Source organism: Poeciliopsis prolifica, unplaced genomic scaffold, assembly GCF_027474105.1.
Source record: "Poeciliopsis prolifica strain line A6 unplaced genomic scaffold, Auburn_PproV2 SCAFFOLD056, whole genome shotgun sequence".
Taxonomy (NCBI): domain Eukaryota; kingdom Metazoa; phylum Chordata; class Actinopteri; order Cyprinodontiformes; family Poeciliidae; genus Poeciliopsis; species Poeciliopsis prolifica.
In genome coordinates this window covers 1,806,674-1,831,275 of record NW_026562431.1, presented here as the reverse complement: position 1 = coordinate 1,831,275, position 24,602 = coordinate 1,806,674, and the positions used below count along the sequence as shown (strand labels likewise).

At 42.8% G+C, this 24,602-nt stretch overlaps 1 protein-coding gene across 3 annotated transcripts in view; it reads left to right on the top strand.

Moving 5' to 3' along the window:
- kdm6a (lysine (K)-specific demethylase 6A) overlaps positions 1 to 22,982 on the top strand; it is a 38,564-nt gene extending 15,582 nt beyond the window's left edge. The window contains exons 7-30 of one of the 3 annotated variants that reach the window (XM_055059877.1): positions 1,381 to 1,435; positions 1,773 to 1,807; positions 2,996 to 3,089; positions 4,735 to 4,861; positions 5,606 to 5,704; positions 6,377 to 6,596; positions 6,983 to 7,123; positions 9,429 to 9,521; positions 9,618 to 9,695; positions 10,920 to 11,027; positions 11,109 to 11,504; positions 12,252 to 13,105; positions 15,999 to 16,128; positions 16,229 to 16,334; positions 17,491 to 17,696; positions 17,788 to 17,840; positions 18,577 to 18,651; positions 18,720 to 18,868; positions 18,945 to 19,059; positions 19,133 to 19,320; positions 20,049 to 20,190; positions 20,268 to 20,394; positions 20,477 to 20,647; positions 21,677 to 22,982. In XM_055059877.1, the coding sequence (XP_054915852.1) occupies positions 1,381 to 1,435; positions 1,773 to 1,807; positions 2,996 to 3,089; positions 4,735 to 4,861; positions 5,606 to 5,704; positions 6,377 to 6,596; positions 6,983 to 7,123; positions 9,429 to 9,521; positions 9,618 to 9,695; positions 10,920 to 11,027; positions 11,109 to 11,504; positions 12,252 to 13,105; positions 15,999 to 16,128; positions 16,229 to 16,334; positions 17,491 to 17,696; positions 17,788 to 17,840; positions 18,577 to 18,651; positions 18,720 to 18,868; positions 18,945 to 19,059; positions 19,133 to 19,320; positions 20,049 to 20,190; positions 20,268 to 20,394; positions 20,477 to 20,647; positions 21,677 to 21,703 (3,789 nt within the window). In that variant the 3' untranslated portion in view covers positions 21,704 to 22,982. The remainder of the gene's footprint in view (positions 1 to 1,380; positions 1,436 to 1,772; positions 1,808 to 2,995; positions 3,090 to 4,734; positions 4,862 to 5,605; positions 5,705 to 6,376; positions 6,597 to 6,982; positions 7,124 to 9,428; positions 9,522 to 9,617; positions 9,696 to 10,919; positions 11,028 to 11,108; positions 11,505 to 12,251; positions 13,106 to 15,998; positions 16,129 to 16,228; positions 16,335 to 17,490; positions 17,697 to 17,787; positions 17,841 to 18,576; positions 18,652 to 18,719; positions 18,869 to 18,944; positions 19,060 to 19,132; positions 19,321 to 20,048; positions 20,191 to 20,267; positions 20,395 to 20,476; positions 20,648 to 21,676) is intronic. The other 2 variants (XM_055059880.1, XM_055059879.1) reach the window with 2 other exon arrangements.
- The last annotated feature ends 1,620 nt before the right edge of the window (positions 22,983 to 24,602 follow it).

Genomic DNA, 24,602 nt, shown 5'->3' with positions numbered 1-24,602 from the left:
AACTTACCCAGAATACCCTACTCTATAGTCCGCTTTCTGCTTCTGGTGTTGGAGTTGACATATGCCGCCAGAGTTCACTTCAACCAAACCTATGTTTATCGGCAGACCAGAGTTTGTTTTTTTGTTCTGCATCAGAGCATCAGAGTTTGTTTGCACATTCACATCTCCCAAAACAAACCAGACTTTCTAGCCAAACAAACCAGAGTTTGATGAAAGTGGATTAGAGAGATCTGGTGTGAATGAACCCTAAATCTTCCAGGATAGACAGAGGTTGAAAACTGAAAGGATTCAATCAGATCAACTCCGCTAGATGACCTGTCGCCTTCCTGTTATCTGCTGGACTCACTTCGGGTCAAACATCCTTATGTATGGACATGTGGCCTTTCCATAGTCCTTCAACTTCCACACTGGAGTTGTTGCTGACCCCATCTGGTACCAGTTATAGTCTGTTGTTTAAGAATGAGACTGTTCAACCTGATGGATTTGGTCAGGTCTAACCATTTTCTTGGCACATCTAGAGGTTTGCTTCTTTCACTCCTAAAATGATGTAGAAACATCTGTTGTTAATCTGATGATGGAACTGGCTCTCTGTTAGTACAGCTACACCTCAATGCTTGAATGACTTGAAGGTCTTTTCATGTTGCCAAGGTCATGCTGTTGAGTGTTGCCACTGGAGATGAAATAAATGACGACCGCTCCGTGTCTTTCTGTGATGTGGCAGCTAGGATAGTGAAGCTGACTGCCTCAGACATAAGACATATTAAAGGGGCATTTCATGGCACTATCAGATAACTTGATGTCAAATTCTGATTTTTATTTATTTATTTTTGTCGATTAAAATTCAGTTTTGTTTGCGTGGTCCTTCTTACTATAATTTAAACCCGACTGCAGAAACTTCTGTATGAATGATTTCTGACCCCAAAGGAAGAATGTTGAGGTCACACAGCAGCGCTCTGTTTACGAAACAGTCTGCTACCTTCAACTGTTGTGAAAACGTACTGTATATCAAACATGGCTAAAAACAACATTTTGACTTTGAAATTGGACCTCTGTTTCTTTAAGATGTGTTTGCTTTTTCTGACACTGCGCCTTCAGGAAGTCATCACAACAATATTCTTAGGAGTGTTGCACTGAGAAGTCTGTCAGATGATGAGCTTAGCTGATGCTCAGTTTCACCAGGTGTTTGCTAGTTGTTGTTGACTAGTTTGAAGGAACCGAATGGAGCGGCAGGGCTTTGTGAGGAGACTTCAGCTCCAAGGAGTGCTCATATTTCCATCAGATATTGGCTCACACACTGTTTTTATGTCACAAATCACACAGACTTGAGATCCTGTTTCCATAGAAAAAAGCAAAAACCGTTTTCTCCTTTTGTCTCCGCAGCATTTCCAGCTGGCATTGATCGACTCTAATCTCTGCACTTTGTCCAAAGCTGAAAGTAAGTCGTAGCTAGAAGCTGAAGCAGTGCGGCGCTGCAGGATGGAGCTTTAACTAGTTAGACTCCAACCTCGCCGTTTCCCTGCCGACCGCACTTGAACTAAGACGCAGGTTGCCTAGGAGACGGCACGAGGAAGGAGCTGAAAAGACTTCCCAACACATCACACATGCACGCTGTGATTTCAGATTACATGATTACACTGGAGAGTGTTAAACTTCCCCCGCCCATCTGCGCTCCATACTGCTGGCAGTCTGTTTTAATGGCGGTCCTCAGGGTGGATGGGAAATCTCCCAGATTGTCGTCATGGTTAATTTCTTCTTCTTTTTCTCTCTTCCAGTTCAGTTCCACATCGCCCATTTGTATGAAATCCAGGTAAGCAGATCACATTTGAAATGATTCCCTCCTGTGTTGGTGACAGTGTATTAGAGCCACTGTAGATAGAAATGGGAACAGAGAAATTTTCAGGTAAATTTCTGAGCTCAAAAAGTTGCAAATTTGTGAGATAAAAAATGAGAAATTTTAAGATGAATTTAAAATATTTTCTAGAGAAAATAAGGAAGTTGTTTGTGCTCAAGTTGTAAATAAGTGAGAAAAAAACAAAAATTTTGAGGTTCATCTCAGGAACTTATTAGAAAAGAAATGTGGAAATTTTCTGAGCGCTGATAGTCAAGTATTCACAAGAAAAAAACTCAGAAATTTCAAAATTAGTTCCACATATTTTCTAGAGAAAACATGCAAGTTTTCTGAGCTTACAAAGTCGAACATTGTTGACTTATTGATCCCAGAAGACTCACATGTCTGTTTCAAGAAAAACTCCAGGATTAAATTCACAATGTATTTTTTTCTCCCCTTGCAAATCAGATTTTTTGAGCTCAGAGAATTTACTTATTTCTTATGAAAAATATCTGAATTTAACCTCAAAATCTGAGTTTCTTGGACTCTATTTTCTACCTACTGTGACCCTAATAAGCCATTATATTGACAAATAAATGGCTTTCAAGGCTCCACTACTTGTATATTCTGTTTCCTGTCCTTGAAAATTTCAAGAATTTTCATAAATTTAGAAAGTTGAAAACTTTTTTTACTTTAAGACTAAAACATTTTCTAGAAGATTTTAGAAAATTGATTTACGTTTCCACCCACCCTATTTTCAATGCCCCCAATACGCCACTGAACTGTTCTTGAAATTAAACAATTTAAAAAATTTGGTTGCCTGATCCTGAAAATCCATATCACAAAAGGATCACTGAAATAAAAGGCACTGTTTGAAAAATATTTTCCATCATTTCTAAATTCTTTTTTTTTTTTTTTTAAGGAAAAAAAATGACATATTAGTCCTTACCTTTTTTAATTTTTTCTGCTATTTTTTGTCCTGTGTCTGGCAGACGTGGCGTCTGGCCTGGCCTGTGCTATTGCCCCCCTTCCTCTAAATGAACGGTTCTGTCTGGTCATTAGCAGTGTGAGGACTGCTGAGGTCATTGTGTCCAGATAGGGCCATAAAACACTGTGTCTCCTGTCTGCCTCTAACTGCCTCTGCATCTCAATCTGTCTGTCCCGCAGAAGAAACACAGAGCGGCGAAAGACGCTTATGAGAGTCTGCTGCAGATGGAAAACCTTCCTGCTCAGGTGAAGGCCACCACACTGCAGCAACTGGGTAAGTGGCTCCTCCTGGTCTGTTATTTTCCCTGATGGGTCAAAGTTGCAGCAAAAGTGTTGCAACTTATCCTGGTTTGTTTTGGTTTCCCATCCCTCTGCCTTGATGATAAAGTGTGTGTGTATAAAGTTTTGGGTCTTTGAGAAGATACTGTCTTTAGAGGACAAATTTATTAGTAAAACTGGTCCAGTTGTGTTTGAGGACAGAAGTTACTGAGACTGTAGGAAAGACTTTGTGCTTGGTTTAAAGCTGCTGTATGTAACTTTTATAACAAATATGTATTTTTTTGTAGTTGTAGAAATCTCTATGCTATGCTGCAGCTGGATCCCCACAACATATCCTGTTGTCAATGCTAGGAAAGTTAGCATGGCCACCGATAATGGTAGATAAACAGTGTAAAGGATAAACAGAAAGTTGTTACTGCTGTTAGTACACCGGGGTGATTGACGGCGCCAAGACCCTCCCTTTGGCTCTGATTGGTTGTAACATTTCCTCTTGGCTCAGGGAGGAAATGGAGGAGATAAATGATAGATGTCTCATACTGTCTTTCAATTGTAACAGTTTTAATTACTAAACATTATTGCAGTTACATACTGCAGCTTTGTCACCATATTGCTTTACATTGCAATGCAGTCTGGGTAGATGCCATATGCTAGGCTCTACAGCTGTGAGCTACTTCTCAATGAAATGTTTGTAAAAATCTTGTTAAAGACTTAATAGAGGACTGATGATGTGGTGACTTCCTCATTTTTGATGTAGCCAGCATTTTTATGACAACTTGATTGTGCTATAAAATGGAACAATGTAGCTGGAAAATACATAATTCTGCCACATTTAAGAGCAAATTTAGTATCAGTTGGCTAGATAAGGTTTGTTTTTGCCACTGGCTCAGTTCTGTTGCCGAAAAAAAAAGCTAGGCATTGTGGGAGCTAAGTTTGCTCATAGCTACTGCCAAGAGTCACAAATATCCCAGAAATATCACAATTTATTTTATGCTTTATTGTAATACACCAGGATCCCTCAACTATACCTTATATTTATGGAAGAAAAATTCCATCTTAAATATTATTAAAGGTGGTATTAAAAAGGTCTTAAATTGACTTGCTGAAATCTGCAGCTAGTCCAATAAATCGCCCTGCTCCTAATAAAACAACATCAAATCAAACCAATCTGCGTCTCCTGCTCTGCTACTGCATCAAAACAAGGTTTCAACAGCCACTCACCGCTAATCACTGCCTGCTGGGCGTTTCCATGGTGACAATTGGAGCATGCTTCAGGTGTACAGGAGGATGTGGAGGGGAGACGGAGTGGACTGTGACTGCTTTGGTCTGTCTCCCAGACCGACCTTGTTTGTTGGAAATAGCTTGCTACTGCTTGGGTGTGTGTGTGTGTGTGTGTGTGTTGTGTGCTGCTTCAAATGAAGCCCTTTGAAGAATACCACCTGCCTCGCTTTGTCTGTCCTTCTCCACTGTTCGGTTGAAGCTCCTTAAGGGGACAGGGGCCCTGGCGGTGTCGGCCGTCTCCACAGCGGCTCACGTTTTGTATGGACCGAGGCTCATCGTTCCGCCCCATACAAGGTTCCACTGGAGCTCAGAGTAGTTCTAGAAGACTTACAGCTGATCTGATCTGCTCTGCTGCTCGTTAGGCTGGATGCATCACACCGTGGAGCAGCTGAGGGAGAAAGACTCCAAGGGCTGCTACGCCATCCAGTGTCTGCAGAAGTCTTTAGAAGCAGACCCCAACTCCGGCCAGTCCTGGTACCTTCTCGGCAGGTACACCTTAAAGCTTTTTGACATTATCTGCTTCTGTCACAATGTGACTGTAGTGTGTATTTCCACTTGTTTACATCTGGAAAATGTCACGCGTGATGACAATGTTGAAGGGCATAAACTCTATTTTTTTTTACAAGCCAACCAAAGCTGCGCTGCCGCAGTCGAACAATTCACAAATGAAGCCTGGAGATGGAGGTGTTATTGATTTTTTTGCAATGCGCCACAGCAAAGGGAAAACAATGCAGGAAAACCATTGAAGAACAACTCTAAACTATTTGTATGCTTTTACACACAGCTCCATTACCATAGCAACCAACTGACAACAGCTTCCATGCATGTATCGAGATTTAACATCAAAAAATATTCATAGATTTCCAACACAAAGAACAGAGCATCCAGTCTGTTACAGTTTTATGTTGTCAGGCTTGATGTTTATTTAGTGATTGTTACTTGGACAACTTGACAGATAAAACCAATGAAAGTCATTGTTACTGAGTAGCTTTCTGTCCCTGGGTGACGGGACACATTGTGTCTCTAAAACATCAGGCATTCCTGTGTCTTAGAACAAATCTGTTCTTAAGATGCATCTCAACATTAAACCATGGAGATTACAACACTTTGCTACTCTGGCATTACTGGTGGCCTTTTGCTGTAGCAATCTCTGTCCGACTGACATAAGTCGTGAAATATGATGTTTTCCTAAAATGCAATGATTTAGAGTTGGTTTTGCTTTCTGTCGGGCAGGTGCTACTCCAGTATCGGGAAGGTGCAGGATGCCTTCATCTCCTACCGCCAGTCCATTGATAAGTCGGAGGCCAGCGCTGACACTTGGTGCTCCATAGGGTAATATACTTCAATGCCACTTTATCTTATTCTTTGATTAAAGCCGCTTGCTCATGCTAACGACGCTAACTCTTTCTGATATGGTGAGCAGTAGACTATAAGCTCATCACTCCTGTTTGTTTTAACATATAACTCATGTTTAAAGTCACATGACAACCTCGAGGGACTTTTCCTCGGCCCAGACATTTTATGGGGTGTCCTTGTCCGTCTCCACAATCTTGACTTCTTGCATTTTGTTTATAGATCCAACTCCCATGTCATCAAACTGACATGAATCGCAAAGGTGAAAAATGCAATAAAGACATCCAATTTTTGAAGAAACCGAGTTTTTATGCGTCACAAAAAAGCAGCGTTTAGGTTAACAAATTAAAAGTTACGACACATTTACCCCAACATGTTCTCTTTGTCGTGGGTCCTTTTCAAGAAATGTGTTCAAATGGGTTACATGTTACTGAAAATTTTGTAAAAATTTAACTTGTATTTGTGTTTAGCTCCTTAAACAAACTCCAGCATGCCACAAGGCGTACAGGAAACACAGCAAGCATGTGAATGCATGTGCTCTGGTCAGAACCCTCAACGGCCTAGTCAAACTCCGATATACAGTGTGACAGCATGTGAGGATTAAGAGACAATTAGACAAAGTAAGTTCTGGACCGCCCTGTCTGTTTGCAGTGTGCTGTACCAGCAGCAGAATCAGCCCATGGACGCCCTGCAGGCCTACATCTGCGCCGTCCAGCTGGACCACAGCCACGCCGCCGCCTGGATGGACCTGGGCACGCTGTACGAGTCCTGTGGCCAGCTGCAAGACGCCATGAAGTGCTACATCAACGCCACGCGCAGCAAAGCGTGCCTCAACACCGCCGCCCTCGCGCAACGCATCAAACTGCTGCAGGTGGAAGCGCCGCCCTCATTTCCCTCATCCCCTCCCCCTCCAGCCTGCTGTGTTTAATGTCGTACGGTACTTTTTGGTGTTTGTGCATTCAGGTGCTGTGATAACTGCCCAGCATTGCCAAAGCAATCCGCTTTTAAAATGCATATTGTGCTTTTTTTTAATTTTGCCTTTGAACACATAGATATGAATAATAATTCATATTAATGTGTTTTTCTGTCACTTTTGAAGCATACGTTCACGACATTAATCATTTCTCTTATTTTTATGTCCACGTAGAGGCGCTTTATTAGCGAGCAAGACTTTTTTTTTTTCCTTCCTTTTAGGAGTATTTCGACTTCCAATTCAGGCTCTAAAGTTTGTTGTTTCCACACAATTTCTCCTCCTAGGCTCAGTTGTGTAACCTTCACCCAAGTAGTCTGCAGAATAAGAGTAAAATGCTTCCTTGTATTGAGGAGGCGTGGAGCCTTCCCATTCCTGCCGAGCTCACGTCCAGGCAGGGGGCCTTGAACACAGCACAGGCGCAGCAGGTGAGAATCAGAAAGAGACGGAGCGAGGCCCCGTTTTTTGTTTTGTTTTCTTTTTTTTTTTTTTTTTTTTTTTTGCAGTAGACGCCAGATTGTCCTTCATCGTTCTTCCTCTCAGATCGTTAGAATTGTCTCTAACTCTCCATGCAGAGCAATTCCAATCCCACGTATTTTGTCATTTTTGTCCACTCACTGCAACTCACTCTGCAAACTCAGGCGCTTGGACATGCGTGCCTTGCAAAAAGCATTTTGTCTCATTAAAATGTCTGTTTTATTGGGATTTTATGGGATTGACCCTCTGAGTCCATGCTTCACAGAAGCTTAGATTGCTAATCTTTGTTCTGGGGAAAATATCTCAAACTTTGTCAGGTTGGTTGGAAAGGATCTCAATATGGGGGGTAATCGAAACCATCAGTCTGCAAGCATTCCAACCTAAAGAGACATTTTTACTCTCGATCTTGCCAGATAAAACTCATGTAGCGCCATAGGTGTGAAGTGAACTAGTTATTTGTACTTTAACTAGGCCATGCAATCTGGGGGCTGCAAGCATTACAACCCAATCTTAAGGTGGTTCTTAAGATTCTGAGACTGTTGTCATAGTCAGACAACGGAGACACCATGGGGCCAGACTGTGAGTACCTGAAACAGCTCAAAGAAATAAAAAGCTCTCATAAAAGCATATACAGAGTCAGTGCGATCCGTCTGGGACACCGCACAGAGCAAGGAGCATAAATATGTGTTCCAACCTGAAAAAAAAACTGATCTAAAGACGTTTTACTGGTAGTTTTAATTTAACACTGAGGAAATTCAACACAACTGTTGCAGAAATAAACCTGCATTGAGATGACGCGTTCAGGGTGATGCCTGCTGTCAGTTTTTTAATCTTTTTTTTATTTATTTATTTATTTATTTATTTATTTTTTTATGCTGGTCAGAAGGCACGGTGTCTGTCTGACCAGAGCATTTCTTTCCATAGTTATTCTCCTTCCATTTCAGATTTATGCTATTTTGTGTTGGTCTATCTCATAAAATCCAAATCATAGTTTTAATGTTCAGCGACAAAATGTGAGTAATAACAATTTTTGCAAGACATTGCATGTGAAGGTTTGAATGCATGAATTTATTTCAGCAAAGTGACAATCATTCATCCCGGCTTGTCTGTTTTTGTGACAGATGTAAATGGTTCTGTGATTCTGTTCCTCTGCAACCTCGAGGCATTTCTGCTCTCAGCCCAGCCAAATGAAACTTGTTTACAGCTGCAAATGTCACAAGATGCTTAGAAAAAATGACAACTTATAATTTTAGCTATAACTTAGAACTTTATTGTAGATTCTATGTCAATTGTTTACTATTTTTATCATCAACCTGCCAGGAGGCTAAAAATAAAAATTAGCCCTAGTGGCTGAATCTGGTATAGGTCCATGGTTTTAATCAATATATACCATCCCTCATGACACAAATTAGAAAAAACATGATTTATAAATATCTACTCTCAGATATGTATTTTTCAAGAATTACTATTTTATTTACATTTTGTTGAAGTAAACAAAATTTAGCAAAAAAAAAATTCTACTATAGAATAGAAAATGACGCAAAAAAAATGTAGGAAAAATAGATTTAAAATCATTGCTGGTATTTTTCTTGTCATTCTATGTCAAAATTCAACACGGCGTTCACACATCCTTTAAAGTCTTAAATATTTGTGTCTAAAATTAAGGACTTAAAATATCTTAAATTCATTCGCCCGTGATCTCAAATTTTGTAAAAATAAATGAACAAATAAAGTTCTCGCGGGTCTTTTTTTATTATGGGTACACAAAGCCATGTTCTGTTTTCGCTTGATTGTAATGCAGCGAGTTTCCCCAACCATTCTTTATATTTAAGAGTTTTTGTCTGAAATTTCATCCAAGGTGGCATTAAAGATGGCTGAAAAGACTTAAATTTAACTTGCTGAAACCTGGAGACAACCTGAGTTAGCGCTTTGTAATTTTTAGCAAAAGTTATTAAAAGTCATTAATATTAAAACCACATTACGTCTTAACTGTAGAAAACTTTCCAGGAGACTGAGAGGTTATAAACACCAAACAGTAAATCAGAAGAACTCATCTTTAATTTCTGACCACAACCCTTTCGAGTCCCGGATTTTTGTGGGATTGAATTGTTTTAAAACCCATGTGCATGTAGATGTTGTAACACTGTTGTCTCTCAGTGTTCCTGGAGAAAAGTTTAAACCCTGTTTGAGCTTGTAGGTTGTTTCTTCTCTCTCTGCGGTCCGTCCTCTGAAGCAGTCTCTATGCTGGATCCACAGGCTTGTAAAGGGGAGGGAGGCCCGTCCGCCAGCAGCCACACCGACCCGCTGGCCAGTCCTGCTAAAAAGAAACGCACCGCCAGCCAGGTCAAGGTACCGCAGAGAGCCAGGCGGAGAGGGTCATTGCAGCTGAAGGGGCAGGGTTTGAGAAACAAAGCTCACACAGGTTTGTTATTGTGTGATCCTCAGGGTGCTGCCGACTTGTTGGCAAACGGATCGAATCCGCAGCAGATCCCCAGCTGGTATTTGACGCCACAGAAGATCCAGGTAGGCAAACGTCTCAACATTTTAGCGTATCTGGTGTTTCCTACAGTTAATTGTCGATTATTCTGTGGCAAAAGAGCATGACTGAGCTGTTCCTCTGCTCAGAAAAAATAAATAAGAGACATTGCAACGTCATGCCATACGTACAAGATCCCATCCTCCAGCCCCCTGCTGGAGGGCAACAAGCCCCTTGCTCATGATGACTACCATTAGCTTTAGCTGACAAGTTGTCAACATAACGCACTAAATCTTAAAGCAGGACATGTAAAAGAAAAAGGGACGCAGTGCTTTGATACTTATTGTTAACACGACGACGGGAGAACAAGGTCAGGAAAAAGTTTTAAAACAATTGTGAGGGAGGGAATACGTCAGCTATGCTAGCTTGACTTTGACAACCTTACGTGCAGACTTGCTGTGGGATTTGGTGACCCACACATTATCAGTAGAGCAGGTGTGTTTTTTATGGTTTTGTTGGCTCTAATGGCCTTTATTTGAAAGTAGTTTGACAGGAAACAGGGTAATGGGAGTGGGGGGAGGACATGTGGCAAATGTCGCCTGGCCAGGAATTGAACCTGCAACTATGGTCTCAAAACATGGGTCATTCTTTTCCCCTGTGCCACCGCAGCACCCGGTAGAGCAGGTGTTTAAATGACCCAATCAGCCATCACTGTGTTCAGATAATCATTTATTAATCAACAGAAAATAAACATCAAGCCTGAAAACGCAAAACTCTAACGGACTGAAAGTTCTGTTCTTTTGTGGGAAATGTTTGCCTGTTTTTTGGTGTTGAATCCTGATGCACCCGTGGAGCATTGTCAGTCAGTTGCTATGGCAACAGATCTATGCGTAGCATAACCAACAGAGCGATGAAAAAGGTTGAGTGGGTTTGATTTGTTCAGCAGTTCTTCTGCGTCATTTTCCCTGTGCTGTGATGCACTGGACTAAATTAATAATACCTCCATCTTCATGTTTCATTTAGTTGGTGGAATTGTTGTACCCTGGCAGCATGGCTCTGGATGGAAAGTACAGGAATCGTTTTTATGCCCTCAAGCGTTGTGAGCACATGCAAAATCTCCGGATGTGAACAATGACATGCAACATGTCTACATAAATCATAAAAACGTTACACAAAATGAAAACCAATCAAGCAAACCCATTTTTTTTACTCTCCAGTTAAAACTGCTGATCTTGTGCTGAGTTCACTGAACAGTGTTGTGTAACTTGCAGCTGTTGGATCATTTACGGAGCAACCGGGCCAGCCTCACGCCCCCCCGGCAGCACATGCTGGAGCAGCTGGAGAACCAATTCTCCCTCATGCAGCAGCATCAGCAGCAGGTGAGTTTGACTTTTTCATTAAAAACCCTCTAAATGGGTTTAGCATTAGAGCTGGAGTCTTCTTCTTCTTTTGTGCTTCAGATGAGGCAGCAGGCTGCAGCAGCAGGTGGCCAGCCACGGTCCAGCCTCCCCAACGGCCCGTCAGCGGACCCCCCTTACAACCCGGGACTCTCCCACTCCTCGCCCATCAATCACGCAGCCGGTCGACCCCCTCAGGTCCCCCAGCCCACGGCCAACGGCTCCTGTTCGAGTCCTTCGGCGGGTCTGCCGGGACACTTGGACCTTAAAAACGTCAGGGCGGGGCTGGGCAGCGGTGGTGGCGCGAGCAACGGAAACGTGCCTTACCCGCAGCAGAACTCTCTACCTCACACCTGCACCGCCACCAGTCAGCCCAGCACCACCAGCAGCAGCACTAACACCAGTCCCAGTAACGCAGACGAGACCTGGAGGAGCCAACCACGCAACACTACCACTCAGGTACTGAACAGTTCCTGCACCGATCCATTTCTTTCACTTTGGATACCAATACCAATATCTGAGGCTCGGTATCGGCTGATTTCAATCCAATACAGAAAAACAGCAGTGAATTGACTTAAAGAGGTTGTATTATACAAAAAAATGACCTTTTCTTTTTCTGAGCTTAGCATCATGTTATGACTTTATTCCCTCATCAAAAACATATCTCCATCTTTGCACTGCAGTTTCCAAGCTGCTGCCTCACAGAGCAGCCCTCCCTACTCAACTCCTTCAGACTAGCCAGCAGCAGTTAGAAAACACCTGGTGCAACTACACATCTGCTGAGGGCGATATACAAGATACTTCTTAGTTTAGTGCTGGTGAAAATGTTACTAAAGGGTTGATAGAGGAGCCATGTTGTGATGACTTCCTGAAGGCGGAGTTCAGAAAGAACAGGAGCTTCTTAAAGAGACAGAGGCCCAATTTCAAGATGCTAAATTAAATTCATATTTGACATATGTAGCATTTTTAGAGATGAAGCTAACATAGTTAATTGATTGTGTTACAAAATGGCACTATATGTCTGAAATACATAATGCTGCTTCTTGAAAGCAGTCGAAAGCATAAAATTAGACTGAATGGATTGGGCACATCGTCACTGATACCTGATTTAGAATTGTCTTCAATATCAGGACAGATATAGATCTTACTCACTCATAAACATGGATCTGTTTTCTGGGTTCTGATTCTGGTTTGTTTTCCCAACAGGGGCTTCAAAAAGGTCCAGGTTCCCATCCGGCTGGTCCGGATGGAGAACCCCCTTTCTCTTCCTCTTCCTCCCCGTCTCAGACGTCCTTCTCCTCCTCCAGCGTTCTCAATCAGGTTGGACTCTGCTCCGGGCCCTGCACTGCCTCCTCCTCAGCCTCCTCCCTGTCCCCCACTTCCCCACAGACCACGCCCAACCACTTGTCTTCGCCTCCCCACTCCGCTACTACCTCAGGGGTCCACACCAAAGACGCGGCGGTGGTGGCGCCTTCCGGGGAGAAAACCGGCAGCACCGTCCCCGCCGCCGTTCCGCCGCCAGGTCTCGAGATGGCCGGCGGGCATCATGGAGGAGCGCCGTGCAGCCCTGGCTCCGCCTCCCGGCAAGGATTGACTAATCACGTCCAGCCGCGGGCGCAGGAGCGCTCCGCCAGCCCGCCGCAGCCCGCCTCGCCGGCTGCTTGTGCAACGCTCACTTCAGACAATCCTCAACTCTCAGCCTTTGTAAAGGGAAAAGCCAACGCTACCAGTAACCACGACGACAGTAATCACGGAGGGTCTTCCTCAGAGAAAATAAACCACGTCCTCCCAGCTCTCCACGCCAAGCAGGAGCACTCGGCGGCTTCCTCCCCGCTGTCGGTCGCCCCGACGCCCTCGCCGTGCTCGGCGGACCCCCACACCGCCAGCGGCCCCTCCTGCCTAAACAGCCCGTCCAACTCCAACAGCCAGGGGCCCACGCTCAACGGGAAGGGCCCGGAGGATTCCCGGAGCCCACAGAGAAAGACCCCGCCTGCTGGGCTGGTGCCATGGTCGTCGGTCTCCATCTACCCCAGCTCCAGTGATGTGCTGAAAGCCTGCAGGTCAGGAGCTGCTTTCATTCTCTCTGCTCTGGAAACCTCTGAGTTAACCTTCAAACGTCAACAATAATTCCTTTCAGCAGTTTACAGAGTTCAAGTGTCTTCTGTTGTGTCCAGTGACAGCTGTCCACGCATCCTTCAAAAATATTTTTGCCTATATAAAATTAAGACTTTAAAATGTCTCGAATTATAATTATGTAAGTTGGCCTTAGACATGTCAGTTGCATGTCTTTTGTTGTAGCAGAGCGGTGGTCCCCAGGCCCCCGGGACCACTGCTTTGGACAAATTGGCACAAGCAATAATTATGTATTTCCATTTTAAGTATTATTTGAGTCTGGAGGATCTTTTATTTTGAAAATCCTTTAACCGGATTCTCTGTTACATCTTGCGCGCCAGCATTGAGCCCACAAGCAGCAAAATGAGTAAGAAACAGATCAGATTCTTTGGAAAGTGTCTTTGCGAAGGGAAAAGGCCCAGAGAAGAGACAGCAGAATGGATTCATCCCAGTAGGTGAATCCCAAAGTCCAAGCTGCTCTGCATGATATGGTGAATGATTTGTTAATGAGGGAATAATGCATTCAAACTGCCAAGTAGCTCCCTGTGCATAAGCAACACTTCAGGTGTCAGTCAGTGTCTCTCATCTCTCCCAGATGGGAAAACAGGCTCAGGCTCCCATTAGTCATCCTGAGTTAAAATTTTCATAAAAATTGTCGTTTTTGTGGCGAATCTGTATCTTATTTCAGGGATATGTAAGTGTTACCAAAGCGACCAGAGCGGAGAGTAATAGAGCTTGTGAGTTTTAGGTCTGGTTCACACGGCACGATTTAAGGATGGTCGGCTGATTTTCCAAACTTTTGTGACCACAGAGCTGAAAGTCCAACAGAATGACGGTTGATTAACAGCGATTGCTGGTTGAATTACCCATCAGCAGAGGCAGTTTTGTAAATGGGGAATAAAGCAGCACCAAATACCTTGATGTGGCTTCAAAGATGACATTTTAAACTGTCTTCAGCATTTTACATCGATTCATGTTTAGCTAGTGGGAAAAATTGATTAGTCTGCCTAAATGTTTTTTTCTTTCTTGTTCTAAAATTACAATTTGTTTGAAATAGTTTAACATTCAAGACAGCAGAAGGTATGTTTAGTTGTGTGTTCTGTGTGTTCAGAATTGGTCAGTCTGATGACCACCTCAGCCGTTCTCTGTTAGAACTCAAGTTTGGACCAGAACGTTGTTTGGCCCTGTGGGATCAGATGCAGATTTCTACACTGCGTGTTTCCCCTGGAAAAGCATCAACACTCTCTGGTGGGAAGTGAGCTGTTGCGTAACGGCCTTCAGCTGCGGTCCGGTAGACGCTGTGTTCAGGTCTTGTTAGCAGAACCGTGAATCCTCTCAGGTGTAAAAGCAGAGATCTGAGGAATGAGGATGGATTTATTTTTGTGGCTCTCGGAGTTGATTTAGATGTCTGACTTTCTCCCCCGCCTCTTTATGAACTTCTTTGTGAGTGTGTCCTTGTTTAGCTGTTCTTCTTGGCATCATTTCTAGCATATTTACTAAACTTGTGAAGGCCAATAGTCCTTGCAGTGGACCGAATTAGGACTGCACTTTGGGTCCAGCGTTTTTTAGGGTCAGGGTGAGCTTTAGAGTTGAGATGTGAGCTGGCCTGAAACTAACGATTATTAGAATAATTGATTAATTTATGAATTATTCTGGGGAATAATCTGAAAAAGAATAGCGCAATCTGACAGATTTTTTTTGTCTTTTTATTGTTTTTTTTTTTTTTTTTAGAGAATACTAGAAATACTTTGAAAGATGCAAATAACAGATTTTCTTTACATAACAAAATAAACATTGTGTTGCCTAAAATTCAATAACAGCATTCCTTTAGGAAATCTGAACCGATAAAACAATGCCACTTTTTGGCTAAACATATTTACAGGCAGAGGTTGTTTTTTTTTTTTTTTGTTTTTTTTTGTTTGTTTTTTTATTGAAATTGAAATACACATACTTTTTGTACAATTCTGGCTTAATTAATTGAGTTTTTTCTTTAAGCAAGCATCCTTTTTTTTTAGCATATCTCCAGTTGATGAACAATTACTGAATTAGCTAACAACTATTTCAATAATTGATGAATTACAATTAATCGTTTCCGCTCCTGTGAATTAAGTTTTAGTTAGGATAAGACATAGACTTGTAGTAGTTAGGGCAATGATGACTTTTTTTTTATTATCTTTAATGTAAAATGGTTATACTTTTTCTTTAGTTTTGCCTTAATTACTCCCCTAAATGTTTGTTTTTGCAAATGGAAATTTTTTGGGTCTGTTAAATCCAGCTAATACTTACTCGACTACTAAATTATATGATCATTTTAATAATCGATTAATTATGATTAAGCCGATTAATTATTTCAGCCCTAATGTGAAGGGTTGGATACAGACTGCTAATGGTTAGGATTAGTTGTATGGTAGTAATGATGAGGGTTAAGAAAAATGTCTGGGTTTGGCTTGAATGCAGTTAAAAAGAATGGGAGTCTATGTAAAGTCCTAATATGGGTAGAAATATACACACGTGTGTGTGTGTGTGTGCGTGTGAACCATCCATCATGCTGGACTCTCATCCCGGTCAGACATGTTGTACATTCCAACCGTCATCTTCTCCTCTACCTCATTTATTCCATGTCAGTGTTTTCATTTAGGTCTCCAGCTTCCACTGAATCACACCCACAGGAAACATGATCTACACCCCCACCTGGTGGCAGAGTGGTGCTGCATCCTCACAGCACCACTTATCACCATCACACACGTTCTTCAGCTGGATTTGCAGCCTTGCTCTGCTGCCTGGTGTTTTTGTGATTTTCGGCGGGAGTTTTTAGCGCTGACGTCTCCCCGCTGTCTGCAGGAACCTGGGGAAGAACGGCCTGTCGACCAGCAGCATCCTCCTGGACCGCTGCCCCCCGCCGCGCCCTCCCGGTCCACCCTCACCCCAACTGCCAAAGGACAAGCTCAATCCCCCGACGCCCAGTATTTACGTGCGTCCATCTACCTTCTTGGAGGAGGGTTCTTCATGTCTCTGTGTGGAGTGTAAAGGTCAGTCTGACGCCCCCTGCTGTCTACTTTCTGCCTCTACAGCTGGAGAACAAGAGGGATGCTTTCTTCCCCCCCCTCCACCAGTTCTGCACCAGCCCTGCCAACCCAGTAACCGTCATCAGGGGCCTGGCTGGGGCCCTCAAACTGGGTAAGACACTCCTTCCTGTTACTCACCAGCATCACCAGACACAGTTCAGTGTTCAAGGTTTGGAAAGTGCTTGATTTTCTGCATGAAGTCTTTGAAAGTGCTTGATATTTATACTGTGCAGTTTTGTAATAAAGTGCAATCTAACATTTGATAAAAGCCTAAATTTGGAAAATGTTATTTGGAGTTGAAACGTGAAAGGTCTGTCACGATTGCATACTTTTACCGGATGAAAAATTGTCTCACGATTTATCGCAATAAACAATAATATTGTTGCTTTCAGACCATTTTCTAGTATTATATTGACAATGTAGAATAATGCAAGCTTGTCTTTTCAAATAATTTTTTTTCTCACTTCTGAAGTGAAATCAGACTAAATGACTCTTGTTGTTGGTTAGTCAGAATCACCAAAATTGATTCCATTTTTTAAATCCCAGAAAGCTTAGTGAGAGTGTTTTAAAAACTTTTCTGTGCAAGTTACTTTGTACCTAAAACACAATTTGAAATGTAACGAATATCAATTATTCCTAATGGCTCAACAGATTGTCTTATGTATGCTTTTGTGGGATTTTCTTTTGTTAAGTTAGTGTTTTGTTATCTTTCATGGATTCAAGGGTGTATCCATGAAAGATTTCAAAATATAAAATTTTGTAATACTTCATATTACTTTGTGTCTGCTATGTTGAATAATATCACAAGGCATTGTTAACTAAACTTTTTTAGTTCAGTTTTATTTTCATTTTTTGTTCTGTAAAAATTTGCTGACTAGCCTTGAAAAAGCTTGAATTTCACTGTGGGAAACCCTGTGCCAGGGCTAACTGGGGTTTTTCTCTATTGGTGGCTTTGACATGTGCAACAGCAGCACCATCTGCTGGAGGATTATATTAGTTCACACTTCTCAGTCCTGCTTGTTTTAACATTTTTATTCCTTTTTTTCACTTTCTGTCATATTACAGACACACACTTTGGTATTAGTTACATTTTCTTACAGATTTTAAGCTGTCACATAAAATCTTGTGATTTTATGTGACAGCTTAACATAAACGTGAGCACATGATTGTCATTACGGTGTTACAAATAAAAGCGGGGATGGAGTGCTGGCATGATGTTGTTTCCTTTAACAAGCTTTTCTCAATCTTTTGTGTTCTCCCACTTGCAGACCTGGGCCTGTTCTCCACAAAGACGCTGGTGGAGGCCAACCCCGAGCACCTGGTGGAGGTGCGGACCCAGCTGGCTCAGCCCACCGACGAGAACTGGGACCCGAGCGGGAGCAGGAAGATGTGGCGCTGCGAGAGCAGCCGCTCCCACACCACCATCTTGAAGTACGCCCAGTACCAGGCCTCGTCCTTCCAGGAGTCGCTGCGGGTCAGTGGGCGGATCAGCCTCGCAGCACACCCTCGTCACCTTTAGGTTCTGAACTCTGCCCTTTTAAACTGATGGGATCTTTTCCTGACAGGAGGAGAATGAGAAGAAGAAAGAGGTGGAAGCAGAGGCAGCTTCCTCAGACAGGTGGGTCATTTCTCCCTCCTAGGGCACTGGTGCAACCAGTCTTTGGAGGTAAAAAACAACTAAATTAAATAAAACTCTGAGAGTGAAAGTCTTCCTTAGCTGTAACAGACACAATAATATAGAATATGATAAAATAATAGAAAAAGCCTTTGTTGTTCTGTAAAAGGGAAATTCAGGCATAACAAATATAAAAGGTTCACATAAAAAGTTCTTTGTGTTAAAAACAATATATAGAAATCAAGATTAACTATGATAATAATGTACTGTATAAGACTATAGCAGACAATACTGCTACTATTAGAAATGGAAATATCAGATTCACGATCCAAGGGATGTGAAACTGAGTGACATCATATTTACAAAAATGCACATGATGTGGACGTGTAGAGAACACTGAGCATGTCACTGCAGAACCTGCAGTAACATGCATATACCATATTATGATCTAAACCGAGGGTTCCCAAACTTTTCCATGCTGTTGTTCCCCAGACAGCATTAGCTTCTGGCCGTGGGCCCTCTTTGCAAACCCACAGGCAATGTTGTCATTGCCTGTGGGTTTGTGAATTATAGCAAACACTTCCTCACTCAGTAACATCCACACTGAAGTGTGCTGCTTGACCTCTGTCTAGTATCAGAGTGGTAATAATTCGGAAACTGGCCAATCAAGTTGAGTTGAGGTTCTCTGTTCAGTATTTTGTCCTGTTGGTGGAAATGACACCGTTCCATTGTTCTCTAGTGGGATCCGGCGAAGGAAAGGCCTTCTAAAGCACATAAAGTTTGGCACCAACATCGACCTCTCTGACGACAAAAAGTGAGCAAACTCTTCTCGCTGTGGTTTGGTCTCTCAGCAGCCTGTGTCTAACAGTGGGCTGGTTGCAGGTGGAAGCAGCAGCTGCAGGAGCTGACCAAGCTGCCGGCCTTCGCCAGGGTGGTGTCAGCCGGGAACCTGCTGAGCCACGTGGGCCACACCATCCTGGGCATGAACACCGTCCAGCTGTACATGAAGGTGCCAGGGAGCCGGACTCCAGGTAGAACCAGGGCACGCCTGAGGCCCGAGTCTTTGGTTGTCCTCCCGAAGCTTTTAGTAACCTCAGTTTGTCACAGGTCACCAAGAGAACAACAACTTCTGCTCGGTCAACATCAACATTGGTCCTGGCGACTGTGAATGGTTTGCGGTGCCTGAGTCTTACTGGGGCGTCATCAATGACTTCTGTGAAAAGTACGTCAACTTTGAAACTGTTCTGATTGAGCCCAAAGTGAGTTCTGGTGGTTGATTGTGTGGTTTCTGACAGGAACAACATCAACTTCTTGATGGGTTCCTGGTGGCCCAACCTGGAGGACCTGTACGAGAACAACGTTCCAGTGTACCGCTTCATCCAGAGGCCCGGGGACCTGGTGTGGCTCAACACCGGCACCGTTCACTGGGTCCAGGCTATCGGCTGGTGCAACAACATCGCCTGGAACGTGGGACCCCTCACAGGTGGGTCAGAAAGGACGCTAAAGGTGTTTACACACTGGATAGTCCAGTAGGCTCGGTTTGATTGGAGGCCAAATTTACAATATTTGTTGACGTTTTCAGCTGGTGCGGTTTGCTTTCAAACTGCATTTTCAATTTAACCAATCTGTTTCCTAGGCCAAACTGAAGAGTTTTCTTCTTATGTCTGATTACGCATTCCCAACTCCCCAATGAACCGGACTTTCTAGGCAAACAAACTAGAGTTCGAATGAAGTGCACTAAACAGGGCTGGTGTGAATGCACCCTTACAGTGGATAGAGGATCATCATCCACTTGACTGCATCATGTCAGTCTGTGCCATTGGTTAATTTCTGAATTCACCAAGCCTCATATGGGAGTAAGCGCATTCAGACTTTAAGTTTGACCCTCACAAACGCATCCCAGAAGTTTTGGTTTTTGCCACTCCTGATTCTAAGCAGAATCCCTCAACCGCCCCCTATACTTAGTTTCTCCAGTCTTAAATTTCATTGTGGGAGGTATTATAAATAGGTCTTCTTTTCATTGTGGGGGAGGTCTTTAAAAAGTCTCTTGAAAACTAAAGTGTGTATTTTTCCAGAGGTGTGCAGAAGCTTTTTGTCCTCTGGAGAAGCCTGAGGGAGAGGAGACCCCTCTCCCCTCCTCCTCTCCCTGAGGGGCCTCCTCTCCCTGAGGGGCCACACATTGAGTTTTTCCGCCCTGCGTTTTGTCTTTAGCCCATCAGTACAAGCTGGCAGTGGAGCGCTACGAGTGGAACAAGCTGCAGAGCGTCAAGTCCATCGTTCCCATGATCCACCTCTCCTGGAACATGGCGAGGAACATCAAAGTGTCGGACCACAAGCTCTTCGAGATGATCAAGTGAGGCCCGACTGAGTTAGCTTAGCTTCGCTCAGCTGCTTTGTTGGAGTTGACGCTGAACCCTGTATGTGTGTTAGGTACTGCCTGCTGCGGACGCTGAAGCAAGTTCAGATGCAGAGGGAGATGCTGCTGGCTGCGGGGAAGGAGCTGGTGTGGCACGGCCGGACCCACAGCGAGCCGGCCCACTACTGCAGCATCTGTGAAGTAAGCAGACGGGTCTCTGCTGCGGGTCAGGATGGGAGCGGGCGCTTTACCAGTTCTGCTCTCCCCTCCGCTCCCGTACCAGGTGGAGGTATTCGACCTGCTGTTTGTGAGCAGCGAGAGCAACAGCAGGAAGACGTACGTGGTTCAGTGCCAGGACTGCGCCAGGCGGGCCAGCGCTGACCTGGACAGCTTCGTGGTTCTGGAGCAGTACAAGATCGAGGACCTGATGCAGGTTTATGACCAATTCACACTGGTGAGCAGCCTGCTCCACCGTGGAGCTGTCAATGTTAACGCTGCATTTCTGTCAATTTTACAGAAAATTGACACAAACTTCAGTCTCGTGTGCTGAAGTTTGAACATGATTGTCTCTTGCAGGCTAACCTCCTATTTATTAAAGGGCCAGTATTGTGGAAAATCAACAATTTTTCTAACTTTAAATCACGTTGTAAGGATTTTCCCTCATCAAAAACAGAACTGGAGTGTTGCTTTCATTCTTTCATGCATGTTTAAGAAATCCTTTAATGTCCCCTGGCAACCACTCTGCTGGGTGGACATGGCTCTGACTGTGAGGACGAAGCTCCTCCCCCAAAACGTCTCCACTCAGCTCCTTCAGACTAGCCTGCAGCAATTAGCAAACACTTGAAGGAACTGGGCATCTGCTGAACTCATTCTAGGAGCTCCTTCTTAAAAAGGTTAAATGGTTAGCTTCTTTTGATTCATGTTGTGATGAGTTTCAGAAAGAGTAGCAGAGTGTAATTTTATAAGAACTCAAGATAACAGTTACTTGATTGTGCTATAAAATGATTTAATGTTGCTGGAGAACACATCCTGCCCTTTAAAAATTAACATCTCCACTCTTTCTCCTCCTACTGCTCTGCTCTGTAGGGTTACCGTGGCAATGAGATCACAGGAAAAGCCCTGAAATTACTCTACTGTTGTTGACAAAACAACTTAGCAAAGCCTCAATTTACATGCATCTATTCACAGCTAAAGCAACACTATACAGCTCTGAACAATAACAAAAACAATGAAAAATACACAAAAAATCAGACATGAGAAATGATGTTCCTTATTTTATTGATGTTCTAGTAAGAAAACATTTTGAACTCTGTTAATTGTTTTGGCGACTTCACAGCAACCCTCTGATTAATCAAATTAAAATGTTAAGTTGTTCCACAGCCCCAGTTTTGTAACCTGGTGCGTTGAACTGGTGCATGAACTCTGACCTCTGTCAGGTCAAACAGGTTCGATCCAAACTGACCGTTTTGTTTCCTCTCCACAGGCCAGCCCCCTGCCTTCCTCTTCTTGATGGAGTCATCATCTTCTTTTGAGAACATTACAGAACCATAATGGACCTCAGTGGAAACTCTCAGAATTGCCCCTCCCTCCCTTCTTCTCTTCCTTCTTCTCCCTTTCTTTTTTCTTTTTTTTTTTTCCTTTTTCTGATATTCAGGAAGAAAGGCGGCAGTTCCTCTGACTGCGTCCTGTAGCTATCCCATAAGGCAGCTGTGTGAAAGCTGTGTGTCTATGCAACCTGCCCTTAGCGGTGTGCCTCCCCCCGTGTGGACTGGAGGGACGGGGGTTGGGGGACGGCAGCTCCTCCCGTCGTCAAGACCAGACTGTTCTACTGCTTGGCCCATCTGGACTTCGCCACAACTCATCAAATGAAAATAACAATAATAGCATAAAGTTTTGTACATATTCTGTTCAAATCATCAACCTGGTCACCAGAGACTACTGATCTGATTGTTTTTTGTTTTTTTACTATTGTTTTTTATATTTTTTATTCTGTTGTGGGCTGACACCAGAGCTGTGTGTGTGTATGCGTGCGTGCGTGCGTGTGTGTGTTAGCCTTTTACTACGTCAGACACCTCGGTCAGGAAAACCAACATACATGTAATGTGAAATGTGACACGTTCTGTTTCTGCTCTTCTACTCACCGTCGATACGTAGACTGCTTGACTTTAACATGGAGGAAGAGAATCTGATTTACAACCAGCCAAGTCACAGGAAAAAAGGGTTGCACACAAACTAGAGTGAACTTTTATTTTTTTTTTTCTTTTTTTTTCTTTGGATGTAAATTTACACTATTTATAAATTCATATTTATTGCTTGAAAATATTTGTTGATGGAATGCTGTAATTTTTCTCTAGAGTACCTGCCATTAAATCTGAAGGGAGCCCTGTGATTTCTAAGCCTGGCCCCCCGTATGTTTTCTATATAAATAAAACAGCTTAGGAAGCGTTGTACAGAGACCTTACCTTGAAATGGGTTTATTGTTTGAAGGATGTTTTATGCGTCAATAAACAAAGAAAAAAAAAAAAAAGACCCTCTTTATTTACATCTGCAGTTTTTCTCGTTTTTCTCATGGTGGTGACTCTGGGGTGTAAAGTTGCCACACACACACACACAGTACATCCAGTTTTACGATGTAGTGCACTGAAGGAGAGATGGGACCCTAAATTGAAACAATAGCAGTGTTTAATTTGTCATTTTCTGGAGGGATGTTTTTGGCAGCCTTTTCTACAGACTCTTCACAGGGAGGAGCCTCAACATTTGACTCCTCAGAAACCTTGAGAAGCAATATTTTTGACATTTTTAGCCAGGAAAAATATGCATACTCAACAATAATTGAGGTCATTTCGTATTCTGTCATTTATTGTGCTGTATTTGATCATTTAACAATAATATTGTTGAGACTGCCATGTGTCAACACTACCATTAAGATTGCATTGCCAGCCCAGCATATTGATCGTCTAGAATCTGCTATAATGATGCGTTTTGTGAGTACATATTGCATGTGACTATATTTGAACCACTGTGTTGTTTCAACATGGCTGAAGCCTGATCTGTTGTTGATTTGGACTACAGTGATCTGATTCAGGTCCCTGCAGCTGCACAAAAGCACAGAGCCTCATTAGAGGGGCCCCGCGGTGCATTCAGGGTCCTCTGTGGGTCTTCACCCAAAGAAGGTTTAAAAATCTGGAGAAAATAATGAGTCTGAAAAAAGAAATGATAAATGAAACGCTGTTCTGATCTATTTCTCGGGTCACTGTGAGGCCTGGTCTTTATTTTCTGTTTGCTTGTTTGACATATTAACGCTTCGCTTCAGCAGGTTACCTATTGTGCAGTCACTAAGAGCGCGACCGCTCACATTGTTGGGTCAGTTGGACTGAATCCGACTCTGACAGCCATTGTAGAAAGAAACGGTTACTTGCCAAAGAACTGAAATTTTTAGATTCATCTCAAATTTTCTAGGAAAAAAGAGAAATTGAAATTTTGCTTGAAGAAAACACAGGTCAGTCAGTCAAAGATTTCTGAGTTTCAAAATCTTCGACTTTTAAAGCTCCCTTGATTTTGAAACTCAGAAACTAATTTTATTTTCTAGAAATCTGCTTAGCTTAATCTCAAATTTTATTAAATTTTGTGTAGCAAATTTTCTAGACTTTCAAACTCAAAAATGAACAAGTTTTTTCTGGAACATTTCCGAACTTGTTCTCAAAATTTCAGGGTTTTTTGTTTTTCTCACAAATTCCTCTGTTTTTCTGTCTGCTGTGGCCCTAATGCTGCTGTACTTGAGGCTCTAATGAAAACAACCAGAGGAAAGAAAATAGGACTTAAAGGAGAAAAGAGGAAGTGATGAATGTCGGTTAGTGAAAGAGGAAGAGAAAACGGTCTCTTTCTCCAAGCTAAATCAAATACAGCAGGATGTTTTTGACACAAACATGAATAATAGTTGGACTGAAGTGATGACATGAGTCAGTTTGGATCATGTGAGTCCTGTCGGCGCTGACGGTCGTCAGAGTGACACCATGATGACAGGCTGGCAAAAGATGAGATTTCTAATTACTGCTTGTGTTCCATTAAACATGATCCAGAAATCAGTGTTTCCTTTAATAAGTATCATAATCTTGTTTTTTTGTTCCTGTCGGGTCCAACTCAGATACTCAGAACTATTCCTGTCCTGTTAAGATTTTTCATCCGGAAACCATTTTTCTATTCTAGAGATGCTCTTTAAATGATGTGAGTGCCGAGGAAATGAAAGTGCAAACAAATAGAATATTTGTTTCAAGCATTTCTGTATCAAACTCGACCAGTTTGTGATTTAAATAAAAATCAGTTTGCGCATAAAATTCTGATATTTAAATAATCAGCGTTAGGTTAGCTTGGCTGCCTGGCTTTTCTGTAAATAATAATAAAAAAGAAAT